Source organism: Petromyzon marinus, chromosome 10 (assembly GCF_048934315.1).
Source record: "Petromyzon marinus isolate PM22_M1 ecotype Great Lakes invasive population chromosome 10, UKy_Petmar_22M1.pri1.0, whole genome shotgun sequence".
Classification (NCBI taxonomy): domain Eukaryota; kingdom Metazoa; phylum Chordata; class Hyperoartia; order Petromyzontiformes; family Petromyzontidae; genus Petromyzon; species Petromyzon marinus.
The window spans coordinates 17,885,850-17,900,627 of record NC_133676.1 but is presented as its reverse complement, the minus strand read 5'-3'; the positions used below and the strand labels follow the sequence as shown (position 1 = coordinate 17,900,627).

The 14,778-nt window shown below is 47.9% G+C and overlaps 1 protein-coding gene across 2 annotated transcripts; it reads left to right on the top strand.

The window, feature by feature from the left end:
• Positions 1-5,771: 5,771 nt before the first annotated feature.
• Positions 5,772-13,755, top strand: GATAD1 (GATA zinc finger domain containing 1). Of its 2 annotated transcripts, none has more exons than XM_032951007.2 (5): positions 5,772-6,464; positions 8,275-8,352; positions 9,477-9,536; positions 9,948-10,128; positions 11,724-13,755. In XM_032951007.2, exons 1-5 carry the CDS (start codon positions 5,817-5,819, stop codon positions 11,900-11,902), a joined length of 1,146 nt encoding a protein of 381 aa, XP_032806898.2. In that variant the 5' UTR covers positions 5,772-5,816; the 3' UTR covers positions 11,903-13,755. The 2 variants fall into 2 exon arrangements, with proteins under 2 accessions (XP_032806898.2, XP_032806897.2); XM_032951006.2 differs by having other exon boundaries at positions 5,776-6,464; positions 8,275-8,400.
• Positions 13,756-14,778: the final 1,023 nt, after the last annotated feature.

Here is a 14,778-nt window from a genome sequence, read left to right as displayed (position 1 = left end):
CGGCCACAACACAAGTAGCCTTCCTCAGGTGAAGAAACAGAACTGTCGGAAAGACAGCGCTCCAATGAACACTGCTAAGCTTGGCAGCGTCTTTTATGCTGGGTGGGAGGAGCAGAGCGCCTTGACAAAGGAGTTTACATATCAACAGAATAATTTAGCATTGAAGTAGCTGTGTTAATGTGTTGGATTAACAAGGTGTTAAAGTCAGAAATTAGCATGCAACTGGGAGATTAGCATGATGTTAGTGTGAGGGATTAGCATGTAACTGGTCACGGAAGTAGCTACAGTGAGGGAAAAAAGTATTTGATCCCCTGCTGATTTGGCAACTCGAACCTTCAGCTCCCTCCACAGAGTTTCTATGGGATTAAGGTCTGGAGACTGGCTAGGCCACTCCAGGACCTTAATGTGCTTCTTCTTGAGCCACTCCTTTGATGCCTTGAACGTGTGTTTTGGGTCATTGTCATGCTGGAATACCCATCCATGACCCATTTTCAATGCCCTAGCTGAGGGAAGGAGGTTCTCACCCAAGATTTGACGGTACATGGCCCCGTCCATCGTCCCTTTGATGCGGTGAAGTTGTCCTGTCCCCTTAGCAGAAAAACACCCCCAAAGCATAATGTTTCCACCTCCATGTTTGACCGTGGGGATGGTGTTCTTGGGGTCATAGGCAGCATTCCTCCTCCAAATACGGCGAGTTGATGCCAAAGAGCTCAATTTTGGTCTAATATGACCACAACACTTTCACCCAGTTGTCCTCTAAATCATTCAGATGTTCATTTGGCAAACTTCAGACGGGCATGCATATGTGCTTTCTTGAGCAGGGTGACCTTGCGGGCGCTGCAGGATTTCAGTCCTTCACGGCGTAGTGTGTTACCAATTGTTTTCTTGGTGACTATGGTCCCAGCTGCCTCGAGATCATTGACAAGATCCTCCCGTGTAGTTTTGGGCTGATTCCTCACCGTTCTCATGATCATTGCAACTCCACGAGGTGAGATCTTGCATGGAGCCCCAGGCCGAGGGAGATTGACAGTTATTTTGTGTTTCTTCCATTTTGAGATATAATTGCACCAACTGTTGTCACCTTCTCACCAAGCTGCTTGGCAATGGTCTTGTAGCCCATTCCAGCCTTTTGTAGGTCTACAATCTTGTCCCTGACATCCTTGGAGAGCTCTTTGGTCTTGGCCATGGTGGAGAGTTTGGAATCTGATTGATTGATTGTTTCTGTGGACAGGTGTCTTTTATACAGGTAACGAGCTGAGATTAGGAGCACACTCTTAAAGGGAGTGGGAGCCAGAAATCTTTCTGATTGAGAGGGGGTCAAATACTTATTTCTCTCATTAAAATGCAAATCAATTTATAACATTTTTGACATGCGTTTTTCCGGATTTTGTTGTTATTCTGTCTCTCACTGTTCAAATAAACCTACCATTAAAATTATAGACTGATCTTTTCTTTGTCAGTGGGCAAACGTACAAAATCAGCAGGGGATCAAATACTTTTTTCCCTCACTGTATGTTAAAATCAGAGTTTACATATCAACAGAGGCATTTACTATGTTGACGCTAAATAACTGCAACTACCCAACTATCATACAATAAACCGATGTGAAAGAACTAAATATAAACTACATCAATATAATCAATGTACTCAATATATTCTCCAATAATCTGAGCTATTAACATAAAGTAACTGGGTATACACTACACTATATAATGAATACCATATAGTAAACTGATAAAAAAAAACTAAAATATAAACTACGTCAATATTATCAATAAACTCAATATACTCGCCAATCAGCTGAGCTACTAACAATACGTCATTATACATTACAATTCTACGTCGAAAAAAGTGGCGGTTTATTTTTTTCCTCAACGTTTGCACCACGGAAAGCGACGAGCGTTGTTCAGACGGACGAGTCCATCTATGCTCGGAACGGAGGAGGGGGGAGAGAGAAACAGCCACGATGCGCTGCAATGTCCTGTGTTGCGTTACAACTATGTTATAAACTAGACTACTATACATTACAATATTATACCTTCCAATCTAAACTACATTGTATAATATCGTATACACAGCCCAATGTAAGCTCTAACATGCATTATATTGATATGCCTCCAACTAAACTTTTTTCTATATTACACGACTATACACCGTAATATACACTGCCATAGACAAACCCCACCATTGAATTATACAATGCATTACTATACACTACCCTATACTTTAGACTATAAAAATATTAGACTTGTAATATTACACTATGTATTATTCTACCAACCCTACTGTATACCACACTGCTGTATATTCACTATACAATTACGATACTATATATTGCCTTATGAATTATGTTAAACATTACACTGTTATACTATTTAATATTATACAATTTGCTATAAACCATACCATTGACCGTCGTGTGAAAGGTACTAAGAGGCAGTGCCAGCGAATGGACTTCAGTCTGAAAGTCACCGTAAAATACAATCAATCAAGAACCGAAATGGTTTATCACGTCTTTCCAATGATTACTAAGCCAGAATCAATTTTCTCAGTTGAAATTGTCTCTGTGTTTGTATATGTGGATGGCCTCATGAAAGAGTCTCTCAAGGTAGCCGGATGGCTTGCAGAGAACCTCCGTCTTCGAGAAGTCAATGTCATGTGAGCCCACTGAATTATAACAGTGATCTGCCATGACTGAGGTGTTCGTTCTACCATGTTTCAAGTCTGCTTTATGTTCATGGATGCGGTCCGAGACATGTCGTTTGGTTTCTCCAATGGAACTGCTACCACAGAGGCAACTTAGTTTGTAGACGCCCGGGTACTGTATATCTGGAACCACATCTTTTACAGACGGGACCAGATCACGGATTTTATGTACTGTGTTGAATCGGACCTGGACCTTGTGTTTATTCAAGATTTTGTGACCTCCGCAATGTAGGTGATGGTTTTGAATGGCTCCTCAAGAGGATCCTTCTTCATGGTTGGAGTGATGGCTTTGCGGATTGTGTAGTCGGAGTAACCATTAGCCTTGAGAGCTTGGTGTACGTGCTTGAGTTCACTGGCAATGTGTTCCTGGTCGGAGATGCATTGGGCTCTATGGTATAGAGTCTTGATGAGGGAATTATTTATTTCCCTTCTACGTGACTTTACCGAAAGAACCAAGAAGATGAATCCCTGCAATGACGAAAGCTTTAAATCGAAACAATAAAATTCTCACGACGTTTCGACTGCAACACAAGCAATCATGATCAGGTGTGGTTTTCACACCTGATGATGACACAAGCAATCATCATCAGGTGTGAAAACCACACCTGATGATGATTGCTTGTGTTGCAGTCGAAGCGTCGTGAGAATTTTATTTTATATTTTTTTATTATTTTATTGTTTCCCTTCTACGTGACTTTACCGAAAGAACCAAGAATATCTGGAAATTTGTAAAAGTATTTTTTTTATTTGATTGGTGATGAGATTTTTCACACAAAAAAACCTGTTTAAATCCAAGTCACAAGTGTTAAGCGCATTGTAATTGGTGTAACATACGTAGCGGTTGTGTCAACTACGCTTCGTCTCCCAGTGGCGGCGATGTTCACTCACTTCACCAGATAAACGTGTATTGCCGACTCAGCGGTAAAGACATCGGCTCGGAAAAACACTAAGGTTGTGAGTTCAAATCCTGGTTGGGGATTTACTTGGCTCATGAGTAATCGTTTTGGGGTCATTGTACTCCTAAATGAGCACAACTTTGTCGGAAAATCAATATTGTTTGTCCTGGGGATAGGCTCGCCGCTGCCATAGGAACGCAGAATTTCAACTCCCGTCTCACGACTGTAAAGAGATGAGCACCTCCTAAAACTCACTTAAAGAAATCGCGCAGACCTTTATTTCGTGACCTGGTGTCTAACTCGAGTCACCAGGATCGTCGCACAGTGATTGACCCACCATGCCACGCTTTCCTGGACTGTATGGCTAAGTGGAGTTAGCGGGCTACCACCACCATGGAGGTGCCACACGCCCATAGCAGCGCGTTTTTGAGGTAAGGGTTGGTGGGTCACACAGTTGATCATGTACTGTCAGATTTCAAAACTTGTTGGAGTGAAAGGTGACCACGAAATGGATGAATAGCAAATGGACACTTGAATCGAAGTGTGAAGCCCTTGAGAAGTGGCCCTCACTGACATCTGACAATTGTTTAAATTCTTGAACCAATGAAGGCTTCGCGGGTCTGACTGGAGGACTTTTCTCACAGCTGTGGCCGTGCCTGGCTACAGAATCCGTGTCGGAGTCACCTCTCCACGATTCACTCAGTAACGATTCCTTGTCACGATTTAACAAAAAAAACTCCAATCTGTTTGGCTCCATGCGCATGCTATGGTGGGAATGATTGACTCAGATTCAATAGATTTTTGACTGCTATGATTCTATTCTATTGACAAGTATGCAGAGTCCACGCTGGTGGCCACAAATATGAGGCTTATTAACCGATTAAACAACACCGCATGTACACGCGTCAGCTGCTTTGCCCATCCACTGCTGGCTGAAGTCTGCATGAATGTGGGTTAAGTGAACCTGTGGGTAGGAGCCGGGGGTCCCCACGTCAGGTTCAATGATAAATTCTGAAGTGTGCGGTCCCAATCTACTGTCTGACGGTAATAAAGTTGGTAAGCAGACTCTGCACGCTTCTTGCGCATAGATCTGCCCCATAAACACAGTTATGCTTTACACATTCCATCAGCAACACGGCCTTCTTAAGAGCATTATTTCACCAGCTTTGTATCCGTGTCGAGGATGGATGGGATCGATCTGTTTGATGGCTTTGAGCATGGGATTGAGCTGGGATTGAGCACGGGATTGAGCTGGGGTTGAGCTGGGGTTGAGCTGGGGTTGAGCAGGGGATTGAGCTGGGGTTGAGCACGGGATTGAGCTGGGGTTGAGCACGGGATTGAGCTGGGGTTGAGCAGGGGATTGAGCTGGGGTTGAGCAGGGGATTGAGCTGGGGTTGAGCAGGGGATTGAGCTGGGGTTGAGCACGGGATTAAGCTGGGGTTGAGCACGGGATTGAGCTGGGGTTGAGCTGGGGTTGAGCAGGGGTTGAGCAGGGGATTGAGCTGGGGTTGAGCAGGGGATTGAGCTGGGGTTGAGCAGGGGATTAAGCTGGGGTTGAGCACGGGATTGAGCTGGGGTTGAGCTGGGGTTGAGCAGGGGATTGAGCTGGGGTTGAGCACGGGATTGAGCTGGGGTTGAGCACGGGATTGAGCTGGGGTTGAGCACGGGATTGAGCTGGGGTTGATTAGGGGATTGAGCTGGGGTTGAGCACGGGATTGAGCTGGGATTGAGCTGGGATTGAGCTGGGGTTGATCAGGGGATTGAGCTGGGGTTGAGCAGGGGATTGAGCTGGGGTTGAGCAGGGGTTGAGCAGGAGTTGAGCAGGGGGTTGAGCTGGGGTTGAGCTGGGATTGAGCTGGGGTTGAGCACGGGATTGAGCTGGGGTTGAGCACGGGATTGAGCTGGGGTTGAGCACGGGATTGAGCTGGGATTGAGCTGGGGTTGAGCACGGGATTGAGCTGGGGTTGAGCACGGGATTGAGCTGGGATTGAGCTGGGGTTGAGCAGGGGATTGAGCTGGGGTTGAGCACGGGATTGAGCTGGGATTGAGCTGGGGTTGAGCTGGGGTTGAGCACGGGATTGAGCTGGGGTTGAGCACGGGATTGAGATGGGGTTGAGCTGGGGTTGAGCACGGGATTGAGCTGGGATTGAGCTGGGGTTGAGCACGGAATCGAAATCGCTTTCTCTACAACAGATTCCTGCTCCGCCGCTCCGTATGAGGAGGGCGAGCCCAGGACGGCCTTGTCGGGGTCGGACTCGCCAGTCGATTTATATCAACACGCACACAGCGACAACAACAGCAGCAGCAGCAGCGCCAAGGCAGCAACACGACAGAGATACGGGCAGCAGCAGCAGCGGTAGGCGGCAGGCGAGTCCGAGGCGGTGCAGGGAGAGAGGCGGAGGCCGCGCGACTCGTGGGGCCGGGCGGGACGCGGCGAGTCGCGCCTGGGCCCCCTTGAGTGGGGAACCTCAGGCTCTGCGAGTCGAGGAGCCTCTGGCTCGGAGGAGCCTCAGGCTCTGCGAGTGGAGGAGCCTCAGGCTCGGCGAGTCGGGGAGCCTCTGGCTCTGCGAGTCGGGGAGCCTCTGGCTCTGCGAGTGGAGGAGCCTCAGGCTCTGCGAGTGGAGGAGCCTCAGGCTCGGCGAGTGGAGGAGCCGAGCCATGCCGCTGGGCCTGAAGCCGAGCTGCAGTGCGTGCGGGGTGTGCGCCTCCCCGATGTGGCGCCGCGGCCTCCAGGGCGAGGTTCTGTGCCAGGGCTGCGCCAGCCGCCCCGCGCCGGGGCCCCCCGCGTCTCCAGGGCCCCCCAGAACCAACGGGGGCGGTGGAGGAGGAGGCGGTGGTGGAGGCGGTGGAGGAGGGCGCCAGGTGAGTCGCAGCACAGCGGCGTGCTGGACGTGGGGTGTCTGTACAGTGCCTCGTCTCGACTACAGGGTGTCTGTACAGTGTCTCGTCTGCAGGGTGTCTGTACAGTGCCTTGTCTCGACTACAGGGTGTCTGTACAGTGTCTCGTCTGCAGGGTGTCTGTACAGTGTCTCGACTGCGGGGTGTCTGTACAGTGTCTCGACTGCAGGGTGTCTGTACAGTGTCTCGACTGCGGGGTGTCTGTACAGTCTCTCGACTGCGGGGTGTCTGTACAGTGTCTCGACTGCGGGGTGTCTGTACAGTGTCTCGACTGCGGGGTGTCTGTACAGTGTCTCGACTACAGGGTGTCTGTACAGTGTCTCGACTGCGGGGTGTCTGTACAGTGTCTCGACTGCAGGGTGTCTGTACAGTGTCTCGACTGCGGGGTGTCTGTACAGTGTCTCGACTGCGGGGTGTCTGTACAGTGTCTCGACTGAAGGGTGTCTGTACAGTGTCTCGACTGCGGGGTGTCTGTACAGTGTCTCGACTGCAGGGTGTCTGTACAGTGTCTCGACTGCAGGGTGTCTGTACAGTGTCTCGACTGCAGGGTGTCTGTACAGTGTCTCGACTGCAGGGTGTCTGTACAGTATCTCGTCTGCGGGGTGTCTGTACAGTGTCTCGACTGCGGGTTGTCTGTACAGTCTCTCGACTGCGGGGTGTCTGTACAGTGTCTCGACTGCGGGGTGTCTGTACAGTGTCTCGACTGCGGGGTGTCTGTACAGTGTCTCGACTACAGGGTGTCTGTACAGTGTCTCGACTGCGGGGTGTCTGTACAGTGTCTCGACTGCGGGGTGTCTGTACAGTGTCTCGACTGCAGGGTGTCTGTACAGTGTCTCGACTGCAGGGTGTCTGTACAGTGTCTCGTCTGCGGGGTGTCTGTACAGTGTCTCGACTGCGGGTTGTCTGTACAGTCTCTCGACTGCGGGGTGTCTGTACAGTGTCTCGACTGCGGGGTGTCTGTACAGTGTCTCGACTGCGGGGTGTCTGTACAGTGTCTCGACTACAGGGTGTCTGTACAGTGTCTCGACTGCGGGGTGTCTGTACAGTGTCTCGACTGCGGGGTGTCTGTACAGTGTCTCGACTGCGGGGTGTCTGTACAGTGTCTCGACTGCAGGGTGTCTGTACAGTGTCTCGACTGCGGGGTGTCTGTACAGTGTCTCGACTGCGGGGTGTCTGTACAGTGTCTCGACTGAAGGGTGTCTGTACAGTGTCTCGACTGCGGGGTGTCTGTACAGTGTCTCGACTGCAGGGTGTCTGTACAGTGTCTCGACTGCAGGGTGTCTGTACAGTGTCTCGACTGCAGGGTGTCTGTACAGTGTCTCGTCTGCGGGGTGTCTGTACAGTGTCTCGACTGCGGGTTGTCTGTACAGTGTCTCGACTGCAGGGTGTCTGTACAGTGTCTCGACTGCAGGGTGTCTGTACAGTGCCTCGTCTCGACTGCAGGGTGTCTGTACAGTGCCTCGTCTCGACTGCAGGGTGTCTGTACAGTGTCTCGACTGCAGGGTGTCTATACAGTGTCTCGACTGCATGGTGTCTGTACAGTGTCTCATCTCGACTGCGGGATGTCTGTGCACTGCCTCGACTGAGGCTGAGTCGACGTAGGGCAGGTCCATAACCGGTTCAGATATTCGTTACTGGTGTTGGCCGTGAGCGGGAATCGAACTGGGGTGGTCGGGTTCATAGCGCAGAGCGCTAACCACTGCACCACCGCTCCCCACTAATGGCAGATGCACACACACTGTGTTGTTGCTGTTGTTGGTTGATGTGTCTGCAGGGAAGAGCGGAGACTCATCGGCGCTCGGCTCGTCTCAGGAACACGAAGGCCAAGTCGCAGCCAGTGGCCGAGAAAAAGGTGTTTGCCAAGGGCAAGGGCAGACGCCACATCTTCAAACTCAAGCATGTACGCGCCCTTGCCGTGTCTGCTCCATCCCCCGTGCTCTGCAGACAACGCCGTTCGTCCATGCGGTGTTTTGTACAGACTCCTTCATCTTGAGTAAAATAAATAATTGAGTTTGTCATTTTGAAAACCTCTAGATTTAAAGCTTTCGTGACTGCAAGGATCCATACTCTTTGGTTCTATTGGGTAAAGTCACGTAGGTAAAAAAATAAAATAACAAAAATCACGACGTTTCGGCCACAACACAAGCGGCCTTCATCAGGTGAAGGGACGAGACTGTCTGGAGGGCAGTGCTGGAGTGAAAAAAGCCAGGCTCAGATCACGACCAAAGGTCCAAAGGTCGTGATCTGAGCGTGGCTTTTTTCACTCCAGCGCTGTCCTCCAGACAGTCTCGTCCCTTCACCTGATGAAGGCCGCTTGTGTTGTGGCCGAAACGTCGTGATTTTTGTTATTTTATTTTTTTACGTACGTGACTTTACCCAATAGAACCAAAGAGTATTTTGAAAACTGACGCAAATTTGTTTAAGCTCATCGTCCCATCATCCGGAAAGCGGTCGCATTTTAAAATAAAACACGGATGGTCTGACTACCACCTCCTTTCACCTATCCTTGCACATCATTGTAACATCACGTTTGTGATATTATGTCACTGGTAATAAACTTTTATTAAACACAGGTGAGGTGACATTGAGAAAGAATCTGGTATGACAATTGTTCTGCTCTGACCTTGTGAAATCATTTGCTCAACTGTGTGATCAACCTATGACATTTTTACACGTTTCGCTATGAACTCTCATTGATATTCTATGCAGAATGATCTCACTTCTCAAGTCATTGTACATCAAGCTAAAGTTTTGACAAATGTATATTCATGTTTTTAGAGTATTTTTATAACCAAATTTTTCCTTAAAAAGATATATATATATTTTTAAGCTCAATGGACCGCGTTTCCCGAACTGCTGTGGAGTGGAGAAGTGATTGCTCCTCTGCCACGTGTCTCACTGCAGAGAGCGCGAGCAATAACTTTAAACAATGAGAGTGGTACAGAGTGTTTGACTTGTGACTTCACTTTGTTTCAGCCTCTGCGTGCATCGGAAGCCGTGTCCACCGTTGTCACAAGCGATTCTATTTTTCATGAGGTAAGATTAAACACCGAGAGATTATGGTTGAATATTTTCTTGCTCTTGGGTTTTCCAGGCGCTTGGGGATGTACAATTAAACATCAAACCAAATTTTTACATATTCTCTGAGTGAGAAACTTATCCAACATGAAAGTGCGTACGTGCTGGAATCAAGAGTACTAATAAATATACGTAAATGGCGATTTCTAGATGTTAAAAGGTGCCATCTTTTGCTGTTTAGAATAATAACATGGCCCCAATATTTACTAGATTGAGTAATTGGTCTAAAACATGACCATGTGCGTTATCAAGCATAGCCTAAGGCCTTGAACAGTAGTTGGTCGCAACCTGTCCAGAGGAGAATTGTAGCAGATAAGTGACTTGAACCGCCATGACAGAGCAATCCCTTCCTCGCCCTCCGTGCCGCAGGGAGTTTACTACCAAGTTGGAGACGTGGTCTCTGTGCTGGATGAAGACGGAAGCCTCTACTATGCGCAGCTTCGCGGCTTCCTGCAGGACCAGTACTGCGAGAAGAGCGCCGTCATCACGTGGCTGCTGCCCACGCAGGAAAGCCCACGGGGCTGCTTCGACCCTGCAACCTACATCCTGGGTGAGAGCGCCACGCGCACCACGTTTGCCCGCCCGCCCCGATCATCGCTGCTCTGTGGAGATCACAGAAAGTCACAATAAGACACAAACAAACGTCTTCCGAAAGAGTAAAGGCAGAATATCCTCGGTTTTGATCTTCCGCGAAGCTTATGGGCAACCCAAAACCGCATCCACACAAACCAAGGCAGCAGATGCGGATACTTGATGCACACATGGGAAATTAAATACTCTCCGGTGTGCGACTGTGGTCACCCAGAACACATTGTGGAAAATATAACGTTTTGTTGCCTGATTCACAAATACGAAGGAGGCATCACAGCAATACACCACTCTACTGCTCCTGACACAATTATTTGGCTGAACCACAGTGTAAAATTCCAGTTGTTGCTTTACAACAACATCATCCGTATCAAGAAAAAGAAGCTGCTCTGTGAAACACCTCTGCGATTAGACAAACCACAAATACACAATCACACCGTAGAATACAAATGTCAACATATTTGCAGAGAGTCTCTTTGGGGTTTTCACCATCGGTGTGGATCGCTGCTCTTCATGTGGCGTGGCTATCACCTTGTGCAGCTGTAAGGTCCAATCGTGGATGGCTGCTGATAAACGTTTGAGCGAAGTGCAGTTTTCACCGATGCTCCTCTCCCGTGCGTGCGTCAACGTTGAACCCTGGCGGTGTCCGTGCAGCGTCTCGTGAGTCGCTCATCAAAGCGCTCCGTTATCCGAAACGATGTTTTGAAGTTGTGTTCACAGCTCAAGGGACACAATCAAGTTGTGTATCTGCAGCACAGCGGCACGCGAGTCGTTTGTGTCGTGCCTGTGCATCGTTAATATTCCACAGCAAGCGACATTGGTGGGAATAAGCCTGATGCTCGTGTGAGCCTGAAGTGCATGCTAGGTAACTGCTGGGCTATCCCAACATTGTCCAGGGTATTCTAACCGTGAGTTGTAAAGTTTTACGATGTTGCATATTAACTGGCATATTATAATCATGAAAATAAGCATTTTAAATAATATATTCATAGAATATAAAATAGCGTTAAATCATTCATGTAACCTGTTGAGTCTTCTCTCTTGCTCATCCCATTCATCTTTCTCTTGCTCGGGCCCTTCCCTTCACACCCCACAAACTCTCCCCTCTATTGCTAGGCCTCACTGCTCATTTTATTGTGTGGTTTTGCAATGTGCCTACAAGAGTGTTTGTGAGATTGGTATCATATTGAAATCTCATATACACATGTCCAAACGATTTTTGTTAATCTACTGCTGGGTCATGGCCTCCCCATGCTTTGCAGCCCATGAGGGATCATTTAAACATACTTCACCCCTCTGGTCAGTGCTGGTTGGTGAAGGTGTGTTGGCTGCGCTGCCCTATGCAGCTCACGACGCCTACTGCACCTGTCAAGTACGCACGGTGGCCACCCATCCTTGCACTATCCAGGCTCAATTCTGCTTTAGAGATCCGTGGGGACTGGTGGTCTTCCATATGATTTGATCACAGGGTATCGCAGCATAGTCGTACACAATTTGTGCGTTTTTAAAATGATCGTCGTGTGAATTACAACTCGTGCGCTCGCCATCTCCCATCAGGGCCGGAGGAGGAGCTGCCGAGGAAGATGGAGTACTTTGAGTTTGTGTGCCATGCGCCCTCCGAGTACTTCAAGTGCGTGTCGTCTCCATTCCCCACGGTGCCCATCCGCCCGGAGAGGGGCTTCGTGTGGACCAACCTGGGTGTGGTGCCCAGCAACGCTGCCGGCTCGGCCAAGTGACTCCCTGCCTGCAGAGTCAACGTGAACTCTCCTCCAGCCTGGCCACTGGACATTTTCGCTGATTTCGAATGATTGGCAGGACTGTATTGGCAGTGGTGCACACATATGTAAAAAAGAAAAACCTCCGTTATTCACACTGGTTTTATGAGAGAAATGTATGTTTGTATGTTGAACTTCTTTTACACCGTACATAGCCAACTGCGCTAATCGGAGGTGCGAAATGTATACTGTGCTACTGCCTGGATTCTCGCGGTTGTGCCATGTGGGTCTCCAATGCGTTTTTGGGTCGTACCGCGTGCCGTTTGGAACGATGTCTGACGGTTCGCTCCACATGCTGGGAGCTCGTTCAGGAACTGAAGAAACAAACATTCTGCCAACTTGGTACAACCAAAAAATACGTCAAAGAGCTGTACTTATTGTGGGCTACGATATTGGGAAGTGACTCCTTCAAATACTTGTGCCCTCTGCTCTGGAAAAGGGCCTTTGTTTGGCGTGATAGCACCGATTCATGTTATTTTGTACAGTAGTGTTATTGATGAGTTACATATATATGATGCACATATACTGGTCATTGGATTCTTAATGTTGTACATGTAATGAGAATAGTAATTTGTTTAATAGAGTGCCCTTTCCCCAGGGCATCTCGGAGTGATTAACACGCGATGAGTGTACTTACATCACGTTTCATCTCAAGTATTTGAAAGGGCATCCCCAGTGGCAGCTGTCCCTGTGGGTTCAAGGTGATTCAGCACCTGGCCTGCAATTAGAATATACTCTGAAGATTGTTGTTATCCCAATTAAGTAATTTGCAGGTAATTTTCAGAATTTTGTAAATTTGCACCACGATGTCAATGACCTGCTCATATCGAATAACGTCCACTGTGAATAAGACGACACGCATTTTTCATATTCTTAGCTCTTTCGGTAAAGTCATGTTGAAGGGAAACAATAAAATAATAAAATATATATAAAACACTGAAAATTCTCACGACGTTTCGACCATAACACAAACGGTCGTCATCAGCCGTTGTTTTTTTCACACCTGATGACCGTTTGTGTTATGGTCGAAACGTCGTGAGAATTTTTATTGTTTTATATATATATTATTATTGTATTGTTTCCCTTCAACGTGACTTTACCGAAAGAGCTAAGAATATAAATTACTGCAGTCACGAAAGCTTTAAATCAAAACAACACGCATTGTATGCTTGATAAACCATAGTAATAACTAGGGCTGCTGCTGGGTTCTTACTGCGAACATCTGGAACAAGTGGCACAACCTCTGGGCCACCATACTCCACCCTGCATACCTTGGGCACAACAGATGTGAAGGTGTCACAAAAACAAATATGCTCCTGTAATCTGAAAACTCTTTACGTCCATCAGACTCTTGGCTTTCCAGCTCAATATTATGAAGCAGAATTTGTTAAAGCAAGAAACCTCTGGGCCGGCTTCAACCTGGGTGTCATCAGCAGTCGATCTTGTTGGAAACGCATGCTGCTAGATTACCAGATGTTTTGGGTAAGAGCACTCTGGCTTGAGCAAGGGAGTGGTGCAGATGAATCGCTGAGTGCACCGCAGTGTTTGTAGAGAACATGGGGTGAAGATAAGGCACAGCTGTGGGTTGTTTTGTGTTGATAAAGAATTGCGTAATAAAGTGATGTTTGTGGAAACGAATCCTGTTTAACCGATGTACAATGCAGTGCAACTGATATATTTTACACAATAGTATTGTGGATAAAAACGTTTTGGTATGCCTTGTGTGCTTGCAGTGAAGTGATACATAAAGTTTTATTTGGTGCTCGTATTGCAGATTCATCTTAGCGTGCTGCAATAAACTGGTGCGAAGAGTGCTGCGTTTTCCGTGTTCTTAACAGCTGGGTCGCAGCGGTGCTGTGGATCCGGCAACGAGAGATCTGACAATGAGAGCTGCCCTCCGCTCACTTTGACAGAACTGGGCAGCATGCGCAGTGCTGGTGGCGAGCGGCGGAGTGGATTAAAAGGATGGGGGTTGTGGAGGTGGTAGTTTACACAATGCGGCAGTTTGGTTCCATCCCAGCTGACTGGAGAAGGCCCTTGTGGCTCTTATAATAACATGAAGAATGGGAACGAATGTGACTGAGACACGGGGCCAAGCTCGGTAACACTTAAAAGCCAGGCGGTCGAGGTTGGGGCTTTAAGTGTCTCTTAAAAGTTGGTGTATATTGAATGCTGCTGTGAATGAGGCGGGATGGAATTCCAGCCGGAAGGGGCCTGCCACAGAGGATCGACGCCTGGCGGTGAGGGGACTCGTCTGTGGCATAGCGAGGCTGAGAGTCGCTCTGCGGGGAGTTCTGCCGTGTGCTGTTGTGCAAGGAGGTGGGAGCGGTGATCTCACACAAAAAAAAGTTCGCAATACAATGTTGGTAGTGAAAGCATACGTATAAACCCAGAATTATTCACAATCTCATCACATTCTTGGTTCTTTCGGTAAAGTCAAGTAGAAGGGAAACAATGAAATAATACAAATATAAAACAATAAAAATCTCACGACGTTTCGACTGCAACACGAGCAATCATCATCAGGTGTGAAAACCACAGCAAGAAAATTTGAAATAATGGCGTTTTTTTTAATGTTAGCACCACGGAGAGCGATTTGACAGTTTATTCAGATGGACGAGTCCATCTATGTTCGGAAAAGAGGAGGGGGGAGACGAAAATAATGGATGTGGTCTGAAAGCCACAGTAAGCGTGAACAATCAATTAAGACCCGACATGGTTTATCAAATCCTTCCAATGACTGCGTAGCCAGAATCTCGGTTGAAATTGTCTCTGTGCTTGTATATGTGGATAGCTTCATGAACGAATCTCTCATGGTAGCCAGATGGCTTGCAGAG

Coding starts and splice junctions, on each gene's coding strand:
- GATAD1 (XM_032951006.2), top strand. CDS start 5,817: ATGAGGAGGGCGAGCCCAGGACGGCCTTGTCGGGGTCGGACTCGCCAG. Junction 9,537..9,947: donor GCGATTCTATTTTTCATGAG/GTAAGATTAAAC, acceptor TCCGTGCCGCAG/GGAGTTTACTACCAAGTTGG. Junction 10,129..11,723: donor CCCTGCAACCTACATCCTGG/GTGAGAGCGCCA, acceptor ATCTCCCATCAG/GGCCGGAGGAGGAGCTGCCG.